At 38.1% G+C, this 23,434-nt stretch overlaps 4 protein-coding genes across 8 annotated transcripts; 2 read left to right on the forward strand and 2 right to left on the reverse strand.

The window, feature by feature from the left end:
* Positions 1–23: 23 nt before the first annotated feature.
* Rel (nuclear factor NF-kappa-B family member relish) lies at positions 24–5,624 on the reverse strand. 5 transcript variants are annotated; one of them, XM_076807324.1, is made up of 19 exons: positions 5,195–5,624; positions 4,976–5,088; positions 4,657–4,794; positions 4,317–4,459; positions 4,063–4,226; positions 3,839–3,977; positions 3,367–3,508; positions 3,183–3,287; positions 2,986–3,097; positions 2,770–2,897; positions 2,491–2,694; positions 2,355–2,419; positions 2,012–2,257; positions 1,764–1,887; positions 1,451–1,695; positions 1,210–1,365; positions 853–969; positions 486–737; positions 24–233 (listed from the first exon to the last, which is right to left on the reverse strand). In XM_076807324.1, exons 2-19 carry the CDS (start codon positions 5,016–5,018, stop codon positions 108–110), a joined length of 2,649 nt encoding a protein of 882 aa, XP_076663439.1. In that variant the 5' UTR covers positions 5,019–5,088; positions 5,195–5,624; the 3' UTR covers positions 24–107. The 5 variants fall into 5 exon arrangements, with proteins under 5 accessions (XP_076663439.1, XP_076663438.1, XP_076663440.1 ...); XM_076807323.1 differs by having other exon boundaries at positions 4,976–5,096; XM_076807325.1 differs by having other exon boundaries at positions 4,938–5,096; positions 5,195–5,622.
* A 713-nt stretch (positions 5,625–6,337) lies between these two features.
* Positions 6,338–8,909, forward strand: Had1 (beta Hydroxy acid dehydrogenase 1). Its single transcript, XM_076807340.1, has 6 exons — positions 6,338–6,498; positions 7,542–7,729; positions 7,822–8,030; positions 8,136–8,293; positions 8,374–8,516; positions 8,590–8,909. Exons 1-6 carry the CDS (start codon positions 6,461–6,463, stop codon positions 8,805–8,807), a joined length of 954 nt encoding a protein of 317 aa, XP_076663455.1. The 5' UTR covers positions 6,338–6,460; the 3' UTR covers positions 8,808–8,909.
* Positions 8,910–13,253: 4,344 nt separating this feature from the next.
* Rpl24 (ribosomal protein L24) lies at positions 13,254–14,514 on the reverse strand. Its single transcript, XM_076807065.1, has 5 exons — positions 14,399–14,514; positions 14,196–14,271; positions 13,968–14,053; positions 13,731–13,892; positions 13,254–13,437 (listed from the first exon to the last, which is right to left on the reverse strand). The coding sequence occupies exons 1-5, from the start codon at positions 14,401–14,403 to the stop codon at positions 13,302–13,304; spliced, it is 465 nt and encodes a 154-aa protein (XP_076663180.1). The 5' UTR covers positions 14,404–14,514; the 3' UTR covers positions 13,254–13,301.
* Positions 14,515–14,738: 224 nt separating this feature from the next.
* Positions 14,739–18,275, forward strand: LOC143366206 (ATP-dependent RNA helicase DDX54). The gene is made up of 12 exons (XM_076807062.1): positions 14,739–14,792; positions 14,965–15,160; positions 15,233–15,609; positions 15,688–16,003; positions 16,088–16,298; positions 16,369–16,595; positions 16,672–16,863; positions 16,930–17,065; positions 17,140–17,332; positions 17,399–17,537; positions 17,609–17,762; positions 18,013–18,275. Coding segments are annotated over exons 1-12 (2,346 nt in total). The 5' UTR covers positions 14,739–14,790; the 3' UTR covers positions 18,216–18,275.
* The last annotated feature ends 5,159 nt before the right edge of the window (positions 18,276–23,434 follow it).

The raw sequence follows: 23,434 nt of genomic DNA on the forward strand, positions 1-23,434 counted from the left end.
AACGGATGTAAGGGCTTAACGAATACAAGATAAATAAAAGATTTATATATATGTATATTACAGAATATTGTACTATGTTACGCCTGTAACGTACACTACGTACATATTTAAAAATAAGCAGATGCATTTTGCGAGTATGTAGCTGCAATTTCGTTAACATAATCAGCTGCATGTTTTTCTCCAATGTCCCTTAATATAGTTTCCATATCCTTGGGAGATAAAGATGCCTGTACCTACAATCCATTTTTTAATATATTTATTGAGATTGTTAAGCCTTTAATGGCCGCATTGCTGCTGCTCGAGGCTTCCGAGTGAGAGTTGTGTTCAATTGGAATATTATCATGTAGAAGCCAGCTGCAACGTTGGCATAACAGTGTAGCAATAGTCCAAATGAACATGCCTTACATAGGGAAGCCTCAAACAGCACTACTGTTATACGAAGCCTCAATATGAGCTATATTGTTACAGATGAATGTAAAGCATACATCAATGTAGTTTAGAAGTAGAAGTGACGGACTCGATGTGTTGTGATGCAGTGACTGTAAAAGGTATTCAAAGTTAACGCGTTTCGCGAGTTTCTTCCATCCTTTTGTTTCGTCTAGAAGATTAGACAATTTTTCTTTCCTTGCATTGTTCAACCAATTTGTTTCATCATTCTCATCATCCACTTCTATTTTAGTGGATACGAAATCCAGCTCATCCTTGTTGTTCTCGGTCTGATTCAGAAGCTGTAAAATCTTTACAAAACAAACATTTCCTTAGCTTAAAGAATAATTCACTTAACAGTTTTTGAGCCTGCTAGAACTTATTGATTGATATGTGTATATATACGTATAACATAACATAATTTACATCTGGTTTATTCATGGCCAAATCGAACGATGACTGTCCAGTAGTTCCCTCTGTGCTTTCATGATCCGAATCGATTTCGACTTTTACATCAACATGTGACCCTTTTCTTTTGTCTACCTGTTAAGTAGAGAAAAGTATTTACATTGAAAATACTGGGGAATTTACATTGATAATACATTCTGGGCAAACATTCAGACACGTCGAATAATTTAGTCAAGAAGCGAGTAATTTAGTAATTTTTCGTGTGTGAACACTAAAATTTAGTCAAGTAGTTTAGAAAAACAATGGTAAATTACTAAATTATTCGCTACTGGACTAAATTACTCGACGTGTCTGTTCCAGCCTTTAAGTACATACAGTTTCCGGCTCCCGATTGTGATTCTGAATGTGTGGATCTGCACCATGCTGTATTAATAATGCGCACAATTCTTTTGCTCTTGCTCCGGAATGTACAACTGCAGTATGCAAAGCTGTATTTCCACTGAAGTTTCTTTTATTTACATCTATGTTTGTCTATAGCAATAAAATGTGTTTGATGCGAGTAAGGACAATTAACAAGAGTAAACGATTACGTTGATGTAAAGAAACAATAATATACCTCTTTAAGTAAAAATTCAACGATATCTTTGTGCCCGCCTTCTACAGCTATGTGCAACACTGTTCGACCATACGACATATCAGTATTATTTACATTCGCTCCTATTCGAACAAGTGAACGCACTGCATCATACGATCCTGCTTCTGCAGCAAGATGTAAAGCTGTCCACCCAGCATCGTTGTGGGCTTCAACGTCCATTATTTTCTCCGATAATAAAGCATCGACACAGGCACCAGCTTCAGGGACTGAAACATATACGCATTCGTTACAAAATCAACTCAACTTCTATTTATTCTCTCATAAATTCACTTACTCCTTACAGCAGCATGTAACGGAGAAAATCCATGTTCATCTGTGCGATTTGGCTCAGCTCCAAGCATGAGTAACACTTTTGTAATTTCTGGTTGATTTTGTAAAACAGCGTAATGCAATGGCGTCTAATGAATAAAATATCACACCCGTTAAAATAATCGTACTACAGTGCCACATATTTTCATTTAATTCCTGTTTTATCGAAATTTCAATTGCAATCGCCTAGAGATATATTTCGAAAATATTTACTTTTCCAGAACTGTTCTGTCCGTTGACCAGCATCCTGCAATCCTTATCGGTGCTCATCAACATTAGAATATGTTTAACTATACTACGTTGACCATAACGAAGAGCTGCGTGCAATGGTGAATCCCCGTACGTGGAACGATCTCTAAGTAGCTTTTGTACGTGTTCTGCTATATTCTTTGAATCCGTTTTCATGCATTTCATAGTCTCGGTGAGTACATTTCTTGGAAACATCGTATCATCCTGGTGCTAGTAATAAAAACAACTTGTGTCAGTCATTGTTTTATAATACATTATGTTAAACCAGATATCGAAGTATTATACTTTAATTAGAAGTAATACATACTTGTTTACTCGATGGACCATCAAAGACAAGCATATCATCATTATTATCCACATAGTTAAGATATTCTGCAAAAATATACAATTCAAAAGTACTGTAAAATAATTCTCATTTATAGAAGCAAGGGTTTCGTACTCACTATCAAGTTCTATAATGTCAAGAAAATTTTTGCTCATTGGCAGTGTACAGCCCTCGGACAATAATCTTTTTAATTCTTTAGAAATTTCTAGGCTGTCGCTACTGATGTTTTCTGCTGGAATCTCGGTTCCAATGTTACTATTTGCAGATTTTATATGCGATAATTCCGTACTCCCAGAATATGACATTCTTGGACGCTTCTTGCCTGTGAATAATATTACTTATAACATTCTTTTAAGTTTCTTATAATTATCGTAAGTGGCTTACTTATCTAACGTACCTAGCTCTCTATCGCTGGGTTTGTAAGTAAACTTTATTGATTCCGAACAATCTCCATCAGACGGTCGTTCCAATTGTATAAAAACTTCTTTTGGCGAAGTAATATTGCGGTCTTTATATGGCGGAGTTCTATGAAAATGATAATAGAGATGAAATGCAAAGAATTATAAAGAGAACAGAATACGTTATGATACAGTTATATGAAATGCTGAAGTACCGAAATGCAATGGCATATTGACGATGCACGTCCAATTCTGAAAAACGTCCATACGCGCACCAAACTTCACAATCGTCCTCGTTTAGCTCAAAAAACTTTATCCTAATATTTTCTGTAATAAATACAATGGCTACTACTCTTCTAATACTAATGCACCAGTAATACATTTTTATTTCAAGTATACTCGACACACTTACTTTTCCCAACTTTTTCGACAAATATGAACACCTCTTCTCCTCCGTCGACACTGCTAGTGTATTTGTCAATCCTGCATATTTTCAGTTCTCCGGTCAATGCGCTTTCTAGATAATTACGAACATCATTTTAAATATTTATTTAATATAAAATATTTCTACATATATATTGTAACTTCATGCTTACTAAGATTATTGATGGGGTGAGAATAAACAGGATCTGTTATTGGTATCATAATATCATGTTTATCCATAATAAACGCTTGAAAACATAGCGCAACGCTGTTCAGGTTCACACACTTTTGGTAGTAGTCAGCATCAGCTATGATCTTTAAAATCAAGTTTCCATTAAAATAAACGCTCGTATTCAATTAAACCTATTTTTTTTCAAACTATTATATATGAAACACACTACAAAGCTAATATAAGAGACACGAAAAAAATTACCCTACTACAATATGAAATCTATGAAAATGATATAATCGAATTTTTTTATATAAAAGCATACGCAGTATTTTTTTCCTTTTATCTAACTTTCCTTGAGAATGGTCATAATCATTGACCGAAATGTTGGAATTTGGTAAAAATTCTAAAAATTGCAAAATAGCTTTTACTGCGCCGAAATCATATCTTCTAATTAGAATAATCGAATACCATACTTGCGCTTCTTCCCGAGTGCTGAGAGTCGCATTTATATTTTTCCTTTTACGTTTTTCCAAAGCTTCCATCTGCATCTTCCTTATAAGCTCCTCTCGGACATGCTTTTTTGCTGTATGAATAATTCCCATTCCATGGAATCTGCATATATTATAAGCAAGTACTATATAATATGTAATATATTAATAAAATACATGTTATTGATGGTTTATACGAAGCAACGTACGTCGCGACAAATCCAGTTTCAGGAGAAACCTTAACGTGATGTGGATCGTCATGATCAGTGGAACCTTCTCGGCGCACTAATCTATGAGCGTGAGGTATTCTTTGGCCTTCGTCAGATGTAACCAATGTACATCGTATCATTGCATTCTCTAGATAATTGTGTAACTAGCGGAGAAAAATTCATGTACATAGTTAGAAAGCTTTTTGCGACATATTAGGATACGTATATTGTAAAAGAAAGATATGCACACACACCTGAACAGTTGGTGCTCGTTTTTTGCCGACACTTATATTTACTCCGCTCAAACTTCCGTGTGTTCCTATCATCTCTGACTTATACCGAAATCTAAACTTTTCCATTGGCTCCTCCACGATCGTTAAATATGACTCCCCAATTACTTAAAAATGAAAAAGTGCAAGACATTTTATGACATTGTACATTGCGCATTAATTAAAAACCCACATTTTTTTCAAAATTGAGTTAGTAGCAATAATGTAACAATTCCAATAGGATTTACTAATCATGTAAAGTAAGAAAAAAAAAATTTTTTTAATGTGGGTTGGTCCGTTGTCGCTCTCACTGCCTCATATATACCTGTGACCTTTTTCAGTGGCATATAATCAGTGACATGTAGCGGTGACACAGAAGTCGACATGGGTGAAGCTGCGCTTGCTGTCCCTTGCGATCCACTAAATGGGCTACATATGCCTTGACTGTTGTTCGCTTGTAATTCTGAGGAACGAAACAATATTGTACACAAATGTCTACATTGACAGAAGAAAATTTTATTTCTGATTTCATATAAATATGTTGTTAAAAAATATGACCGATACATAACCGCTTTTAATATTTTAAAATGTTAAAAATCATTATACCATCGATAATACTATAAGCTCTGCAATGTTATCCTTACTAGTATCATTATTATCAGGAAACATCTTTTCACTCCGTTTCATTTGACGAACGTGTACAACAGAACGTGACAGAACGTATCTGACAGTCCTAAATTACAATGGGTCTGACAATCTAAAATGCTAATGTAATTTAACGCATTTCTTAAAGATATGTTAATAACAACGTAACGCGTAACAAATATGTTAGAATACATCTAAAAACTGTGATTAGCAATTACCATGTCCATAAAGAAAATAATCCTGGTTTTCAGACATATCCTGTAACATCATGTAATTCTCGTAGACTTCGGGCATTGTGCGTACACACAGCTAAGCAAATAGTCACTATTTTAATTGCAAAAACTGTGATGCATAAATACTAATAAACATCGAAAATGAAACAAATGTAAGAAAATTAAGCGCGGAGTACTAGCATTTCAGATTAGATCCTAAAGATGCTCGCGCGAATACGTCGAACACGAATATTAACTTATCGGACAATACGTCAGAGTATAACCTTGATGGTAGCTGTAGGTTTTTCCCCGTAAAAACCAAGCGTCGTTGGCCAATCGTGCTCAATCGTGCTTTACCGATAAGTTTCCCGCAAAAATGAGCGTGGCAAGCATTTTGAAAAGCCTACAACCAAAGTTATATCCTGTTCCTCTCCAAATATTATCTTACTTAATATACATTTTATATACTTTATATATCTAATTTTGTAATAATTTGCAGAATTCTTATTATAAGTACGAATAGTTATGTAGTATCCCAGATAGCACACAGCGTCTAAAGACAACCAAAAGACGTCCAAAAGCCGTCCAGATTTAAAACGGGCGTACAATTGACGTCTTTAAGACGTCTGTGCTATGTGGGTAGTGGTGCAAATCCACGATGAAACAAAAATATCGTGTCTCACGTGAGATTTTAATTTCCATTATTATAATTCTTTTATTACCATTATTTACATTTTATTGTCGCTGAGATTTTTGTCTCATGACAGAAAAGTCGCATGTAAAATCTCATCGTCGTGGCTGGATGTGAAATGATTGTAGGGACTCGCAGCCAACGTCACTCCGACCGACGGAGTGGAGGTAGCGAAAAAAAGAAGCAGCTCAGCACCGTTAGCCGAACGAACCTCTGGTCATTGAGCTCTAATCAAACTTGGAGAGTGAACAGAGCAATGTCTCTGGTGCATTACATATGTACGATTACCACGCTAAGTACATGGTGCATTGTGAAAGTCTGAATAATGTTCCTGTCAAGAGTTTAAAAGAAAAGAGCTGCTTCTTTTGTTCGCTACCCCCACTTCGTCGGTCGGAGTGAAGTTGGCTGCGAGTCCCTACATGATTCCGATTAGCTTGGAATGGCGGGGGATACATCGACGAACATACTATATATATGCAACAGAAAGGCATGATATACTTATTAAGTACACGAGTCGTACATCGTGTCATTTACACTGCAATCACGGATATAGTCTTCCACGGTGTATCAATCATTTAACGATGTCGACCAAGAACGGAAAGATTGGTATAATTGGCAGGTAATGCGACTTAGTTAAGTAAAATACATTGAAGAATAGTAATAAATCCATTTTTTACGTTTCATCTCTTTTAATTTAACGCGCGATGTGACTATATCTATATCTCTCTCTCTACATATATATATATATATAAGAAATTGTTTTATATTCGTACATAGAAGGCAACAATTAAAATATATATCGTAACACTAAATATGTGATCAATGACCTGTATAATATTAACATAATCACCTAATATTGCTTAGAAGCAGAGCCGACCTTAGCACCGGGCAGACGGGGCCCTTGCCTCGGGCCTCGCGCTTAGGGACTTCGTTTTATATAAACTAAATGAATTAAGTATAATTGCAAAGGTATCCATTTTTTTAGAATAGATTTTCGGCAAGCCTAAGTGACGCATGAAGTAGAGACGTAAGGTTACCTGTTAGATGTTTTCAATAATATCGACTTTTACCCCGGGCTCCGCAAACACTAAGGGCGGCTCTGCTTAGAAGTTACCGTTTACGTAGTATTATCTGATACTGCGAAAGTTGTATTATCCCGACATTTTGTTCACTTGTAAAACAAGTTTTCCACGCGCGGTATAGTAGAAAACTGCAGTCTAATCTAAATCAATTTTATAACGCACGCAGTAACGACCGCGTCAACAGTTCGCTACTATGAATGCTGTACGGCACAATTGCGCAATATGTTTACAGAAGATAAATTGTTAAAAGCTAAATTTCCCCATCAAGATAATCCTTAAATGATAGTTCATTTAAAAATTACATGTTTAACCGATACTAGTTCGATTTGAAAATTACGTCAATGATAGCCTGACTTCGTTCTACATTGATAAGATAACATTGAAAGGACTTACAAGATAAATATATACGTAGTTACATCTATCTTACAGGGATCAGGTTTCGAGTATTATACCAAATAATCAAAATATAAAGTTCAAAAAATTGTTTAGGCCATGTATTTTAAAATGAGAATAATACGAAATAAAGTATTACCGGCAATGCCAGCAATGTTGATTAATTCACATTTGATTATTATTTTAGCGGATTAATCGGCCGTAGCTGGGCTATGCTCTTCGCCGGCGTAGGGTACAACGTAGTTATTTATGACATTGTAGAGGAGCAAATTGCAAAAGCTCTCGAAGATATTCATCAGCAGTTGAACCGCCTTGAAAGTGGTGGCCTTTTACGAGGCACCCTTACTGCCGATCAGCAATTTAAATTGATCAAAGGTTCGCTCCTATATTTGTGAATTTACAAAACCGATCTCACAAATCCTCTGAAACTATTATCGATCTAATATTGATTAACGTCTTACGAACAGGATCGTCTAATTTGGCCGAAACCGTAAAAAACGCTACTCTCATCCAAGAATGTGTTCCTGAAAACCTACCGTTGAAACTTAAACTTTACAACGAGCTCGACAATGTTGTCGACGATAAAGTAATTTTGTCCTCGTCAACGTCCACGTTCCGTCCATCTTTGTTCAGCGAGAAATTGAAACACCGCAGTCAAATAATCGTCTCACACCCGGTAAGCGCGCTTTTGACCTACACCCGTTAGAGCTTAATTAGAAAAGTAATCCCCGATGTAGGCCATTCTTCCAAATAATGGAATACTTATGTTGCATGAACACAGGTGAATCCCCCGTATTACGTACCGCTGGTCGAAATTGTGCCAGCGCCGTGGACACGCGCCGAGATACCAGCGCAAACGAAAGCTATCATGATGGAAATAGGCCAGAAGCCTGTAGTACTCAGCAGGGAAATTGATGGCTTCGCGCTTAACCGAATACAGTACGTAAATAATTATTTGCAGTAGATAATTATGTAACGAATAAGTGCATAGCTACTGGAAAGAATTAATGTACATTTAGGTACGCGATCTTAAACGAAGCGTGGAGATTAGTAGCTGATGGTGTGTTAAGCGCAAAAGACGTGGACGCTGTGATGAGCGAAGGACTTGGAATGCGGTACGCGTTCCTCGGTGCTTTCGAGGCAGCGCACTTGAACGCGGAAGGTAAAGTTATTTACTACACATCGGGAGTAGAAAGTTTCAATTGAACCGTTTCACAGTTTCCATTATCTTTCAGGAATGAAGAAGTACTGCGAGACGTACAAAAATTCGATGTACAACGTAAGCATGACATTCGGCCCCGTTCCCAAATTCGAAGGTGAAGTGGCGGAGAAGGTTAGCAACGAATTGAACGAGATGTGCCCATTGGATAAACTTCAAGAGAGGCGCGCATGGAGAGACGAAGCTTTAACGAAGCTATCGTTACTGAAGAAGGAGTTGAATAAAACAAACTGAATCATTAAAATGCTCAAGCTCATTCACGAGTCACGATAAATCCGCACTCTTTATTTTGTAATAAATGAAATTCTAATAAAAGTTACTTACATCTAAATATAAGACCACATTCTTTCATTGAAATTCATAAGCGAAATTGTACCGTTGGATAGACGAACCGCCTCGGGACACTCAAGCCCGTTTTGCATAAAACGCGTAATTGTACGCCTCGTTCTTTTCTGTACAGTGAGTAACGAAAATATTCGGACACTTTTAAAATCGCATAACTTTTTTAAAATTAATCCAAACGACTTGAGTTTTTTTTTGAGAAGCTAGAAGGATCAGTTTGCTAAGCGACGTGATTCGTCGTTTTGAAAAAAAATTGCAATTGGTCGGAATGGCGACAAAAATAGTAAAGGTCGTTTTTTCAACTTTTTTATCCGAGCCTGTAATGAAAATTTAACAATCCCGTGATTTAAATAAGTTGTAGACATGCCTAAAATTCCACCAAAATTGGTTAACGTTGGTCTGAACTATAAACGCTTAAGGGGGTAGACACGGGTAATGCAGCGCGCTGTATACCGACACAATCTGGCCCGAAACATGGGTTCGGGATTTTTCGATTTTCGTCCTTATAAGAGCAGATTTGGGGCTGGGCGAGGTCTCATTCGAAAGAGGAAGGTTCAATGCGGAGCGCTCTGCTCATGGTTCAACGAGATTGTGTTGATATGTAATAATATCAGTGTCCAAAGTAAAGCAAAAGTCGACAAAATATACCCGCAGAATCCAAGCATTTTTAGGTGTTTTTTATTTTTCACAGCTTGGTTTTTCAATTTAAAAATCTGAAACAATTCTCTAATATGTGCCCCGATAACAGAAATGCCTCTGATTTTTTTCAAAATTTTTCATCCCCTAGTATAGGAGAAATTCGGCAAAAACCTGATTTCCTATTTTTGCCACCTCTTTCGACATCATGTTCTCCTGTTACAAAGCCCAATTTTGTGCATTCTGAAAATTTTTGCCAGATTTTGGCCCAGGTATCAGGAGAACATGAAGCGAAAAGAGGTATTCTGAATTTCAGCTTCGAAGGCATCCTCGATTCTCTCTCCGAAGACGTTACTTAGTGCCACCTCTTTCGACATCATGTTCTCCTGTTACAAAGCCCAATTTTGTGCATTCTGAAAATTTTTGCCAGATCTTGGCCCAGGTATCAGGAGAACATGAAGCGAAAAGAGGTATTCTGAATTTCAGCTTCGAAGGCATCCTCGATTCTCTCTCCGAAGACGTTACTTAGTGCCACCTCTTTCGACATCATGTTCTCCTGTTACAAAGCCCAATTTTGTGCATTCTGAAAATTTTTGCCAGATTTTGGCCCAGGTATCAGGAGAACATGAAGCGAAAAGAGGTAGTCTGAATTTCAGCTTCGAAGGCATCCTCGATTCTCTCTCCGAAGACGTTACTTAGTGCCACCTCTTTCGACATCATGTTCTCCTGTTACAAAGCCCAATTTTGTGCATTCTGAAAATTTTTGCCAGATCTTGGCCTAGGTATCAGGAGAACATGAAGCGAAAAGAGGTATTCTGAATTTCAGCTTCAAAGGCCTCGCCTTAAAGTTGCAAATAAGAGGCGCTAAGAGCTTGGTTTTTCAATATAAAAATCTGAAAAAAATTCAGGACAATAGTAACAATCATACGTACTTACAGTAAAAATATAATTATAGTGCCAAGCCTGCTTCGATACACAATCGGCATTTTTCCGCATTTTTTGGCGTTTTATATTTTTCACAGCTTGGTTTTTCAATTTAAAAATCTGAAAAAAATTCAGGACAATAGTAACAATCATACGTACTTACAGTAAAAATATAATTATAGTGCCAAGCCTGCTTCGATACACAATCGGCATTTTTCAGCATTTTTTGGAGTTTTTTATTTTTCACAGCTTGGTTTTTCAATTTAAAAATCTGAAAAAAATTCAGGACAATAGTAACAATCATACGTACTTACAGTAAAAATATAATTATAGTGCCAAGCCTGCTTCGATACACAATCGGCATTTTTCCGCATTTTTTGGCGTTTTATATTTTTCACAGCTTGGTTTTTCAATTTAAAAATCTGAAAAAAATTCAGGACAATAGTAATAATCATACGTACTTACAGTAAAAATATAATTATAGTGCCAAGCCTGCGTCGATACACAATCGGCATTTTTCAGCATTTTTTGGCGTTTTTTATTTTTCACAGCTTGGTTTTTCAATTTAAAAATCTGAAAAAAATTCAGGACAATAGTAACAATCATACGTACTTACAGTAAAAATATAATTATAGTGCCAAGCCTGCTTCAATACACAATCGGCATTTTTCAGCATTTTTTGGCGTTTTATATTTTTCACAGCTTGGTTTTTCAATTTAAAAATCTGAAAAAAATTCAGGACAATAGTAACAATCATACGTACTAACAGTAAAAATATAATTATAGTGCCAAGCCTGCTTCGATACACAATCGGCATTTTTCCGCATTTTTTGGCGTTTTATATTTTTCACAGCTTGGTTTTTCAATTTAAAAATCTGAAAAAAATTCAGGACAATAGTAACAATCATACGTACTTACAGTAAAAATATAATTATAGTGCCAAGCCTGCTTCGATACACAATCGGCATTTTTCAGCATTTTTTGGCGCTTTTTATTTTTCACAGCTTGGTTTTTCAATTTAAAAATCTGAAAAAAATTCAGGACAATAGTAACAATCATACGTACTTACAGTAAAAATATAATTATAGTGCCAAGCCTGCTTCAATACACAATCGGCATTTTTCAGCATTTTTTGGCGTTTTATATTTTTCACAGCTTGGTTTTTCAATTTAAAAATCTGAAACAATTCTCTAATATGTGTCCCGCTAACAGAAATGTCTCTGATTTTTTTCAAAATTTTTCATCCCCTAGTATAGGAGAAATTCGGCAAAAACCTGATTTCCTATTTTTGCCCTTTACTACCCACCGGGTGGAGATATGAAGTCGTTATATTGCCACAAATGTTTCTTTTTTAATAAGCTTTCGAATGATTCATCGTGAGTCGAATTCGGTTCAAGGGCACATTTGACCATCTTAACCGGCTATACCCTTTAATATACCTCTTTCCACTTCATGTTCTCCTGATATATTGGCCAAAATCTGGCGAAAATTTTCAGAATGCACAAAATTGGGCTTTGTAACAGGAGAACATGATGTCGAAAGAGGTGGCACTAAGTAACGTCTTCGGAGAGAGAATCGAGGATGCCTTCGAAGCTGAAATTCAGAATACCTCTTTTCGCTTCATGTTCTCCTGATACCTGGGCCAAAATCTGGCAAAAATTTTGAGAACGCCCAAAAATTCGGCTATGTACTAGGAGAACATGATGTCGAAAGAGGTGGCACTAAGTAACGTCTTCGGAGAGAGAATCGAGGATGCCTTCGAAGCTGAAATTCAGAATACCTCTTTTCGCTTCATGTTCTCCTGATACCTGAGCCAAAATCTGGCAAAAATTTTGAGAACGCCCAAAAATTCGGCTATGTACTAGGAGAACATGATGTCGAAAGAGGTGGCACAAAGTAATGTCTCCGGAGAGCAAATTAAAGAGCGAGAAGTGGCGCAGATGTTTCGAGACAGTGACTGTTTAACTTAAAGATCGCAGAATAAGGTCGAAAATCGCTGATTTCGGGAATTTCGCGATTTTTATGAAATTGTAGGCATACATATAACTTACTTCAATCTACAAACGAGTTTTTTGAATTTTCATTACAGGCTCACAAGAAAAGTTTAAAATACGACCTTTACTATTTTTTTTTTGCTATTTCGACCAATTGCATTTTTTTCAAAACGATGAAACACGTCACTTAGCAAACTAATTCTTCTAGCTTCTAAAAAAAAAACTCATGTCATTTAGACAAATTCTAAAAACGTTATGCGATTTTATAAAGTATCCGAATATTTTCGTTACTCACTGTATATGCCCTCCAAATTTCATTGCCGTATTTTTAAAATTGACAAAGCCATGGTAAATATTGTGAATCGATGACGACCAACTGACCCTAACTCGTATCTAAGCAAAGCATACATGAACCTGAACATAACACGATCTGACTATATATATTTTTTCAAATATTAAATAAATAATAAAAAATAATGTTAAAAAACATTTCTTTCTATATTTCTCAATTTTATGCAAGGGCCTGAGAGGACTGTAATTAAAATTAATTTCACTGATTAATTTATTACATAATTCCGATTCTAATAATGCAACTACAAAGGAGATATATCAAATTTTATAATATTACAGTTTTACAACAACTTCACTATGTATAAAAAAATATCTAACTTCATAATGTTGACAGATACTTTTCTCAAAACTGACTTTTGGCACCGAGGCCCTTCTTGTATCCAACGGTACAATTACTGAGCCTAAAACGTTGTAGGTAAAATTGAAAGATCAATTGTTTTTTTTAGGTATAAAGTTTATTGTATTTATCCAGTATAAGAAATTAACGCTTTCCTCCAACACGCGGCGCTGATTTCTGTGTCACTTTCGCAGCTTTGTGTTTCGGTGCAGATTTTGCCTTAGCGGGAGCAACAGTTTTCTTTGTTGCTTTTGCAGCTTTCTTCTGTTCTTTTGCAGCCCTGATATCAACATTTAAAACAAATTTTAAGACGCAATACTTTGATAACAGATGAATTACCAAATGTATGTTAATACTGGATGTGTATGAACCCGCAAAAGCCAGACAGTGAGAATATATAATACAATTCTGGGTGAAGCAGTCCCGTTACTCTAAGACATTCTAAAATCCAACATGATACAAATCGTGTCAGAGGAAGAGACGTCTACCACAATAATTTCAACTTACAATGAACATCATAATAAAGAGAACTTGGATATTCAAAATGGAAACAATAGAGCAAACTATATTTACCTAATTGCTTGCTCTCTTTGAGCCTTACGAATTTCTGGCTTCATATTTCGTTTGGCCAAGATATCTGTGAGAGATGCACCTACTATAGCGCGTTGGAACTTCTGAGTGCGTCTCGTCCTCTTCTTCGCTTGTTCCTCCTCCTGACCCTTCTTGTGCTTCCGTCTATAACATCAAACCATGTCTGAAAAAATTCGTCCTTGCTCCAATGAATTTAAAACGCGGTAAAGGAAAACGCACCTGTATAGTACGGTCCATGTGACTTTCCTGGGATTACGCTTCATTAAATGTGCAGACTCACATTTCGAATTCAAGAAGGTAAATGTCTGCAACATGGTAGAAGGTTAAGATTGACACATGAATGCAAGCTGAACATAAAGTTAGCACTGCTCTCGATCGTGAAACGTTTCAGGTAACAGAAACTGAACGTTACGACAGTAAACATATGTAAATCATAATTGTACATACTTTTCCATCCACTTTAACCATGGTTTTACCATGGCCGGGATATATTTTATATCCACTGTATGCGCAAAGGCCAATCCTGAAAAGATTGACAACATACTCATTAGAATTACTGTACCGATGTAGTTATTTGGTCACACGCAGGAAACTTCCAACGATTGCACTACACGCGACGGATATTTATGCCATTAAAAATCTTCACTTACTTCATGTTGAATTGTCACGAAAAGACGGACTCGACAAAAATGGCCGATCCCCTCCTCTTTCGCTACGTGCAAACCGTGCATTCAGTGGCACCAATATTGAGGACAGAAAATTTACACAATGTAATTATTCAAAACTTAATAATGACGCTTGATATACACTCAACAGAAGCGTAAAAGAAAAAGCATATGAAACACGAATACATATAATTTAATAAATTTAAATTCAAGCATATCTGTATACATTTTTTATAATACATCACTAATTTTACTTATTGTCAGTTGAAAGCACTGACTATTGTATAGTTAACGTATATATATATAGTTAACATAGTTGAACGTGTGGTTAAGAAGAAAATGTGCTCTAACCTGAGTGATTATTACAACGTTGAAAAATGTAATTGAAACTGCTGAATAAAAGTTCATATATCTAAGAATAGAACTGAAAATACCTGTGATTCGTAATTATTATAACTGTCAAACAAACCTGCGTGCTCGCTGATCCGTACTTAAGGGTGTTTCTTGAATACATATAGTTACCAAAATAGTCAACGATTACAGACCCTTAGGATGGAAGACGCAGATATTGTGGGGTTTGCTAACCCCGAAGAAATAAACGATAATGATGAAGAAACCGAAATCACGAATATTAAGAAGAATGTATCTAAGAAATCGGGGGGTTTTCAATCCATGGCCCTCAGTTACGATGTATTAAAAGGAATATTAAAACGTGGGTACAAAATACCAACACCTATACAGAGAAAAGTAAGTCTACTACTATAATGGAAATAAACAAATGGCTTTGTATTTACGATTAATTATAAACTGTTTTTGCAGACAATTCCTTTAGCTTTAGAAGGTCGTGATGTGGTAGCAATGGCGAGAACAGGTAGTGGAAAGACCGCTTGTTTTTTAATCCCCTTGTTTGAGAAATTGAAAGTGAGGCAAACGAAAGCTGGCGCGAGAGCTTTGGTTCTATCTCCTACGCGTGAATTGGCGTTACAAACATTGAAGTTCATAAAGGAATTAGGAAAATTCATGGGCTTAAAAGCAGCTGTAATTTTGGGAGGTGATAGTATGGAAAATCAGTTCAATCTAATCCATGGGAATCCTGATATATTGGTAGCAACGCCGGGAAGACTTTTGCATTTATGCATCGAGATGGATTTACAATTGAACAGTATCGAATACGTTGTGTTCGATGAAGCTGATAGGCAAGAATATTTTCTTCAACATTGTACTCCATTTTCATTCGATTTCACAGAGTTCACATCTTCTAAATTATGTTGCAGATTATTTGAAATGGGGTTCGGCGAGCAAATTCATGAAATCACAAACAGATTGCCAGAGACACGGCAGACATTGTTATTTTCTGCGACGCTACCTAAAGTTTTGGTAGAGTTTGCAAAGGCTGGGTTAAGTGACCCTGTTTTATTGCGTTTAGATGTAGATAGCAAAATACCAGAACAATTAACATTGTCGTTTATTGTTTGTCGTCCAGAAGAGAAACTGGCGGTACTGTTATGTTTATTGAAACAGGTTATCAAAAATGATTCTCAAACAGTGGTATTTGCTGCAACACAACATCACGTTGAATACATTCATCAGGTATATAAACGAAGGCTGTAACTTTGTTTTTGCACAGTACATAAATATAGTTTCTGCGTACAGTTACTTAGAATTTATTCACAGGTGTTAGACAAGGCAAGAATTTCTAATACGTATATTTATTCTAACTTGGATCCATCAGCACGAAAGATAAACGCAGCAAAGTTCCAAGCTAGTAAAGTTAGAGTTCTGATAGTAACTGACGTCGCTGCTCGGGGTCTAGATATTCCGCATTTGGACAATGTGATAAATTTCAATTTTCCTGCAAAATCGAAACTCTTTGTACACAGAGTAGGTAAGCAGCTGAATTACCCTTAACGTCATAGAAATTTTTCAAAACATATAATAAATCGTTTTCGTAACAGGACGTTGCGCACGAGCGGGTCGCACTGGAACTGCTTACAACATTGTATGCCCAGATGAGTATGCTTACCTTTTGGATCTGCATCTTTTCCTTGGCCGTTCCTTACGTATAATTCCACCATCCGGATCTATAGACAATACAGAGGGTGCGATAGGTAAAATGCCGCAAGCAATGATAGAGGAAGAACTTGCTGAATTAATAAATTGGCAAAATAATTCCACAGACCTTGTATGTGCTTTTGAGATATTTCTTAAGGTACACACAATTTATTAAGATATTTATCATGCTTTCAATTCGTCTACAGCAAAATATGGAGCAAGTTTGTGATAATGCGTATAAACAATATATTAGATCGCGACCAGCAGCCTCGTCGGAAAGTATTAAACGAATAAAGGAGCTGCACATCAGTGAAGCAGGTGTAATACCAGAATATTCCGACGTGTCTTCTAATACTACGAATTTATTGTCGAAAATATTAAATTATAGACCACAAGGAGTGAGTATGCTTTTAAAATTTAAATAGGTTTTGTTGTCACTAAATATAAATGTTCACTTGAAACAGACGATATTTGAAATCGGAGCAAGGGCGTCCTCTATTGACTATCAAGTTATGAAAACCAAACGGTCGATTCACAAGGAAAGTATTACGAACTTTCGCAGAAAAGCGGAAGAATTGGAGGCTAAGAGGAATGCAGAAGGTAACCGCGAATAGTGGCACGTAAGCGTAAATTTAATAACAGCTACTAATTTAATAATTAATCACTTCACGTAGATCAGCTGAAAAGAGTGAATCTTCCTTCAAGTACAACTGACGAGATTAATGCAGCGTTTAACACAGTTGTCCTTCCAAAGAAAAGAAATCTTGAAGATTTATACAAACTGCCTAAAAAGAAGAAACGATTGGCAGCACGAGATACGGAATTTTTCATTCCATATTCTGCTCCAGATAAACATACAGAAGATGGGTAAGTGTTCTATTGCAGATACTTCTTTCTTACAGAAAGAAATCATATTTATGTATATTTGCACAGTTTGGCAGTGAACTCCTTCAATACGGATGCAGACAAAGCACAACTGGATCTAACTGGAGACAATGAAGAATCGCAACGCTTTCACGCACAGATCAAAAAGTGGGATCGTAAAAAGAAGAAGATGGTCAATATTGATAACGTATGTATTATATGGTTATTAACGAATTTGTATGCTTAAGAATGTTAGTAACATGTCCTTTTTTTTTTAAGGATGGGAAAGCTAAAAAAATTCGAACAGAGTCCGGTGTTTGGATACCCGCTAGTTATAAAACAAATCGATATGCAGCCTGGAAAGAGAAGAGTAAAGTGGACGCTATAAACCACGATGATAGCGATGATGAAGAGCCTGCACAAATGCAGAAACGTATGTGAACACAATACTTCGACTTGAAGGCCGTCGGGCATTTTGGCGAAGCGTGGCGACTCGAAGAAATTAATAAGAATTAATTAATTGTCGCTGCGCTTCGATCTAGCGTGCGCGGCTCCATAAGAGTTAATTGTTTATAAACTTTCCTCTTCGTTTCGCCGCGTTTTGCCAAAATGCGCGACGGCCTCAATAGTGATCAGTATTTGCTCAACTATCATATACATTTATTTTCTTCTGTACATTCTAGTGCAAACAACCGCCAACACACATTGGGCACGCCACAATCAAAAGTTGAAAGAAAAACTTAAAGTAAAAGACGAATTGAAAAGACCAGAACAAATTCTAAAGGCGCGCAAATTGCTGGAACGAAAACGTAAAAAAAGCAACAGAAAAGGTCGAACAGGTCGAAAAGGTCAAAAAGGTCAAAACAGAGGTGGCAAGCGGCGATAGAATTTGTTGTACACAAATTCCTAACATCGAATATATTTGCAATATAATTAATAATAACGTCTTACTGTTTTTTTATTTCCCTTTCTTCTATACTTTAACGGTGTACGATTATAAATTTGCTAATTTAAAGAAATCCATTAATAGATTTATATTCGTAAAGAATCCGACGTTTTTTTTTTAACAAACATTCTTCGAGAGAATTGCAATTTTAAGTGTTACTAAATTCAGGCAAATTAAAAGTATCTTAATGGATTCCCGTCGCAGAACGATTATGAGGTGTATTATACAATTTACGACGATTATTTCCGTTGCATCATTGCAATTCCCTTGCGTAATTTCCGGTGTTCCACGTCAGCAACTTGTTACAAGGAATTGGTAAGTTGTTTTCTGTGAAACAGCAGAAACCCCTGAAGATCCGGGATCCAAGAAGCACGGACAGTTTTTAGGTGCCGTGTTGTTATCATTCGAGATCTAGAGGAAACAGTATTAGTATCCGAAGATACTTGAACCTATTATGTTATTGATTATACAATTCTAACATTTACATGATCTGTTAATTAATTTCTCGATCATCGTACGAAGAAAATACGAATAATCTCGGTTATCACGTTTTAAATCTCTTAAATCTCCGAACTTATCTCACATTTAATGCATTCATTCTGTTGTTACCAAGTGGCAGGTGGCTATACGATAAGGCAGCGTTGGTTAATCAGTATCTTAAAAAATGATACACTGCTGTTTCTTATAAATGAATTAGAGTTGAGAGGTACAGTAAAACGAATACCAAATTTCACGCGCTCGTATTATACGCAACGCTCACTATTACGATTGTTATGTTACCATAAATGTTAAACATATACACGTAAATGATTAAATACGATCTTAATTTTTGTCCGCATTTTTACATAAAAGATGGAATTAGATGGAAATAAAGTACAAAAGTTTACAATTTTCTGGAAGGAAGTAAAAGGAGAGAAAGGAAACGCCATGAGTGCATCGGTGAGTCATAAATGACAACTGGTTTCAAGTCTGTTTTGGTTGTACGCAAAGTGTTGATACTGGAACGATATGAATCATATGTGGACGTTGGTCAACGGTTATTTATACACCTACACGCGTATCGCTGTATATTTTAGTCTCATTATTCCTAAAACTGTACCCATCACGTATCCTGCGAATCTTACACTAATTTCGCCTTACAGTGGTCGAGAGGTTAGCACGAAGTCGTAAAGAAAAGAACAGACACACCCAACGCAATTTATTCCACCAAATGTACAGGGCAGGGCACATTATTCAACGTGCATCCAAGTTATCGAATATCCATTCGCGTTGTCCCATTCCCAACATAATACTCCCCAATACTCTGCTGAACAGGTTCGCGGTTGGCCTTGGAGAGCCTTCCAATCGTTGTCACCGACGCCGTACATCTAAAGATACATTTTCCCAGTAAGTAGTAATGGATCATTCTCAGAGAACACAGTCGTTCCGCAGACCACGTGGTACGTACACGCGAAAGCCAGAATTCCCTTGCAATTATTCACTGCAATATCGATCGATGCAAATTATGCAGATGGTTCGACTGTTGAAAAGCTGGAGCAAGGTCGCACCAGTCATTCGCACGTGCACACCAAAAATCAGCGTGTCTCCGAAGCCCCTCAGATCTATTACGACTGCTAATTGTCATTAAACATCACGCGAATAAACTCCAATAGAGTCTTCAAATAGAAAGCAGGAATAACGAAAGGCAAACTGACCCACGGAAGGTAACATCCTGCATTCCTATTCCAATTATCGATTGGAAATCTTTCGAAATTCAATCGTTTAGAAAGTTCAGCTAGGGGTCGAGGTCGAGGTCGATGATGAGAACGTCCACGCCCACGCTTCGCAGGCATAGCTACGACGAGTTGTACCAAACAGTCGCAGATCCTCGCGAGAACCAAAGGGAAACACAAGAAGCCGGGCGGATCTGCGGGGGAACAATGAATTTTCGCCCAGCCCGCCTCTCGATCGAGGGATTCGTGCCAAGGCAGCTGCGGCCGCTAGTCGGCCACGATCCCAGTGACACCGACCGTGGAAATAAGTATATTCGCAACCAGACGGTCACGTCTACGATCTACCGTTCACCATCCACGCCGTCGCTGGCTGTCTCTCGCCTCTACGTCATATGGTTAAAAATACGTGGCGCTAGTCAACCCGGACGCCCGTACGCAAAAACGACGATGCCAGGACTTTCCGTGAAAGCAGCGTCACGCGTATCTCGCCGCAAAAAGAGGTTTCCGCGTGCACTTTGTATCCGTTGACGGATTACGAGCTCGCTCGAAGGTCTCGCCGCGTGTGCACAGAGACTCTCGGCGCATTTTATTAATCTAAATTCCTTGCGCTCCACGAGTTTTGTATACACGGAATTAAAATTTCTCTGTGACGTTCGATCATTGGAAGAGGTTAACAAAGGCTCTCGGACGGCCACGTGCATCCATGTTGATTCAACCCGCGTCATTCAGGGATCTAGGTTCCGACACTCGGCTATATACAATGAGTGCTATCTTAATATTGATAAGCAGTGAAAGTCGCCCGGTAGTAGAAAGCGTACGGGGCGGATAATGAAATTTAGATACTATTCCGGCGCGGGAGAATTATGCACATGTATTCCCGGTGCACAATGCAACGGCATTGCGATCGCGCGAGCTAGTGTGCAATTGTAACAGTTGGAAACCAGTCGGGAGCGGTTCGTTTAATACACGGTGCACCTATTGCGCAACGCGGCCGATTTCGACAGCTCGGAATTTCTACAAAGTAAAAAGTCACTGGGCCGAGCGAACGTTCGAAGTCCCCCAATTAAGCAATCGGTTTCGCGTGCTACGCGCACGGATGCGGAGAGGTCCCGTAGCCTCATCTCGCTCGCCATAATTATACAATGCGAGCCCCGTCTCCGCAGTAGTGTACGGACCAGCACCTAAGCACACAGTCCTCTTTTTTTTTCCTTCCCCCGGACGACATTCCGCGCAATTGCGCAATTCTCTCCAGATAACCACCGCCATGCGCGCGTTCGCACCCAACGGTGTCCCCCTCGTGCCCCGGTTATTTCTAATACCGGAAAATTAACGCAAAACTGACCGACTATTTTTACAGCGGACGGTTGAAAACAAACTCGACTACACCGGCGGGAAGATTGCTGGCGCTGTACTTCGCCAATAACGAAATGCTCGCTTCGACTTGCTCTCCAAGTTTCGTGGCCGAGAATAGACGCTTTGACTAGAAGGAACGCCATCCCCGATACTTGATTCGATTACCAGGTAGACGATGGAATCTTCCAGAGCACCGAGGGCAGCGTGTTGCACGGCATTTAGAAAACAGTTTCGCCACAGGAACCGGCGACCTGCGGGTAGTATTTTCTGTTAATTGCTTGTGTCGTTATACACATCCTCGTGTAGCAAAGTATGAGCAGCTTTGAATTCCCGCGAGATGTTAGAGTTTAGATCCCAATCGCTAGACCTCGCGAGTTCCAGGTTCTACTGCGGCTTCGTAAAAGGAAGGTAGACGTACGCCGCAGTTGGCCAACCGTGAACATGGACTGAAATCGATCCCTCGACAGTTATCAGCCACCTATGCTGCATGCAAGAATGAATGGGATGTCACTCAGGCCAGCAGTCGGATGGCTGGCCGGCGATGCGACCGTATGCAATGCACATCCAGCTATGCATACGTGTCATCTCGATTGCAAGGCTGCCAGTCATGGTGTCCGCATCTTGCCTGATTACGGTTGAACCGTACACGGTACCCTGAAACCGCGTTAGCGTTCTATGAATGAACGCACGTGCATCGTATTATCGGCCAAGGCACGTACGTAAAACGCCAAAAAGAGAGGGAGAGAGAGAGAGAGTGAGAGAGGACGGGGAGGAAGAGAGAGACAAAGGGAGGAAGTAGGGAACTTGGGAAATGCACTGCCGCCACTGCCGGGGGCGATCGATTGTACATACATATGAATTTGTGTGATGCGCGCTGGTGCTTGCAGATTACTTCCAACCGCTTTAATCCTTTTTCCGAAAAGAAAGCAAGATCCGCGATGCTATAAGCGTGCGAGCTCTCGCAGAGCAAAAGGGCGATGCACCGCGTAGAATTCATAAGCCACTTCCTCGAACTGCTGGACGGACACTCTGGAACTATTGTAGCGTTAACAGTAATGAAAGTATCGCGAAACGAGCGAAGATGGAGCGTGGAATTGAATTTAAAGGCATACTCCGCTGATTGGTAGTTCTAACTATTTTCAAGCTGGCAATGTTAGATTATACGCGTGGAAAGTTCTACGGCCGTGTAATCGTATCTAGCAGAAAGGGCGTTCTGATTGTAAGTTGCAATTATTTAACGACGCGGTAGACAATGAAGATAACGCTAGAGCGAAAGCAAATATGTAGGGTAAACTCGGGTAAGTCCGTGGTAGTGGTTACTCCGTGATACTTTTTTATTTGCCTGTAACGCGAAATTGTCTGACTCAATGTAGGATGGAACAAAAACTAACAGACAGCGTGGATCTTCTAGTTTATGTTAGTGCGATAGAGTGAGAGAGCGTTTTTGTTTCAGCAGCGCATTATTCGTGAAATTCTTCGTGCTAGTTGTGGACGATCGCTTGTTTGTGTATTACATGTGCTTTAGAAGATAAATGGGAAGTTCAAACTGCAGGTAAGTGATGGTAAGATGCCCCTTTAACAAGTCTTACTCTTGAAATTATCGTACAATAAGGCATCAGTGTTATTTTTGCTTCTAAAAAGTGACTAAATTCTTATGTTTCGTGTGCCTGTGACTGCGTTTCTGATTGCGCTGTTTGAGAAATTTTGATGGTCAATACCAGAAACAATGTTTCCTTACGTCTCGGACATCTAGCGATTATGAAACGATTGATTATACACAAAATAACAATAATATAAAATAATGTGGAACTCATTTAGAATAATGTAAAATAATGTAAAATAATATAAACAAGTAGCTGGTGAACATATATCGGGCCAGCGAGGACTATCACGGAGTTAGCAGAGCTATCGCAAAGTAACCAGAGTATATCGTGAGTTTTAAACATCAACATGATTTTGAACTTATCGCCCAGAGGCAACGCGCAGTTTTTGGCGTTGCGTGTTTATCAGGAACATTATTACCTCGTACTGTGTGCATTGTCAACAATTGTGTTTATCTCAGTAACGTAACAATAGTCGCAATAGAACACCGAT

Source organism: Andrena cerasifolii, chromosome 2 (assembly GCF_050908995.1).
Source record: "Andrena cerasifolii isolate SP2316 chromosome 2, iyAndCera1_principal, whole genome shotgun sequence".
Lineage (NCBI taxonomy): Eukaryota > Metazoa > Arthropoda > Insecta > Hymenoptera > Andrenidae > Andrena > Andrena cerasifolii.

Bases quoted from the DNA above. Each gene is read 5' to 3' on its own strand.
- Rel (XM_076807321.1), bottom strand. From the start codon at position 5,270: ATGCCCGAAGTCTACGAGAATTACATGATGTTACAGGATATGTCTGAA. The intron at 2,898-2,985 runs GTACTTCAGCAT...TCATTTTCATAG, and splicing joins CAATATGCCATTGCATTTCG to AACTCCGCCATATAAAGACC. The intron at 2,420-2,490 runs GTGAGTACGAAA...ATATTTTTGCAG, and splicing joins TGACATTATAGAACTTGATA to AATATCTTAACTATGTGGAT.
- Had1 (XM_076807340.1), top strand. From the start codon at position 6,461: ATGTCGACCAAGAACGGAAAGATTGGTATAATTGGCAG. The intron at 7,730-7,821 runs GTTCGCTCCTAT...TCTTACGAACAG, and splicing joins GCAATTTAAATTGATCAAAG to GATCGTCTAATTTGGCCGAA. The intron at 8,031-8,135 runs GTAAGCGCGCTT...GCATGAACACAG, and splicing joins AAATAATCGTCTCACACCCG to GTGAATCCCCCGTATTACGT.
- Rpl24 (XM_076807065.1), bottom strand. The intron at 14,054-14,195 runs GTATGTACAATT...ACCATGTTGCAG, and splicing joins TGGTTAAAGTGGATGGAAAA to ACATTTACCTTCTTGAATTC. The intron at 13,438-13,730 runs GTAAATATAGTT...TGTTGATATCAG, and splicing joins CAAAGAGAGCAAGCAATTAG to GGCTGCAAAAGAACAGAAGA.
- LOC143366206 (XM_076807062.1), top strand. The intron at 16,004-16,087 runs GTATATAAACGA...ATTTATTCACAG, and splicing joins ACGTTGAATACATTCATCAG to GTGTTAGACAAGGCAAGAAT. The intron at 17,538-17,608 runs GTATGTATTATA...TTTTTTTTTAAG, and splicing joins AGATGGTCAATATTGATAAC to GATGGGAAAGCTAAAAAAAT.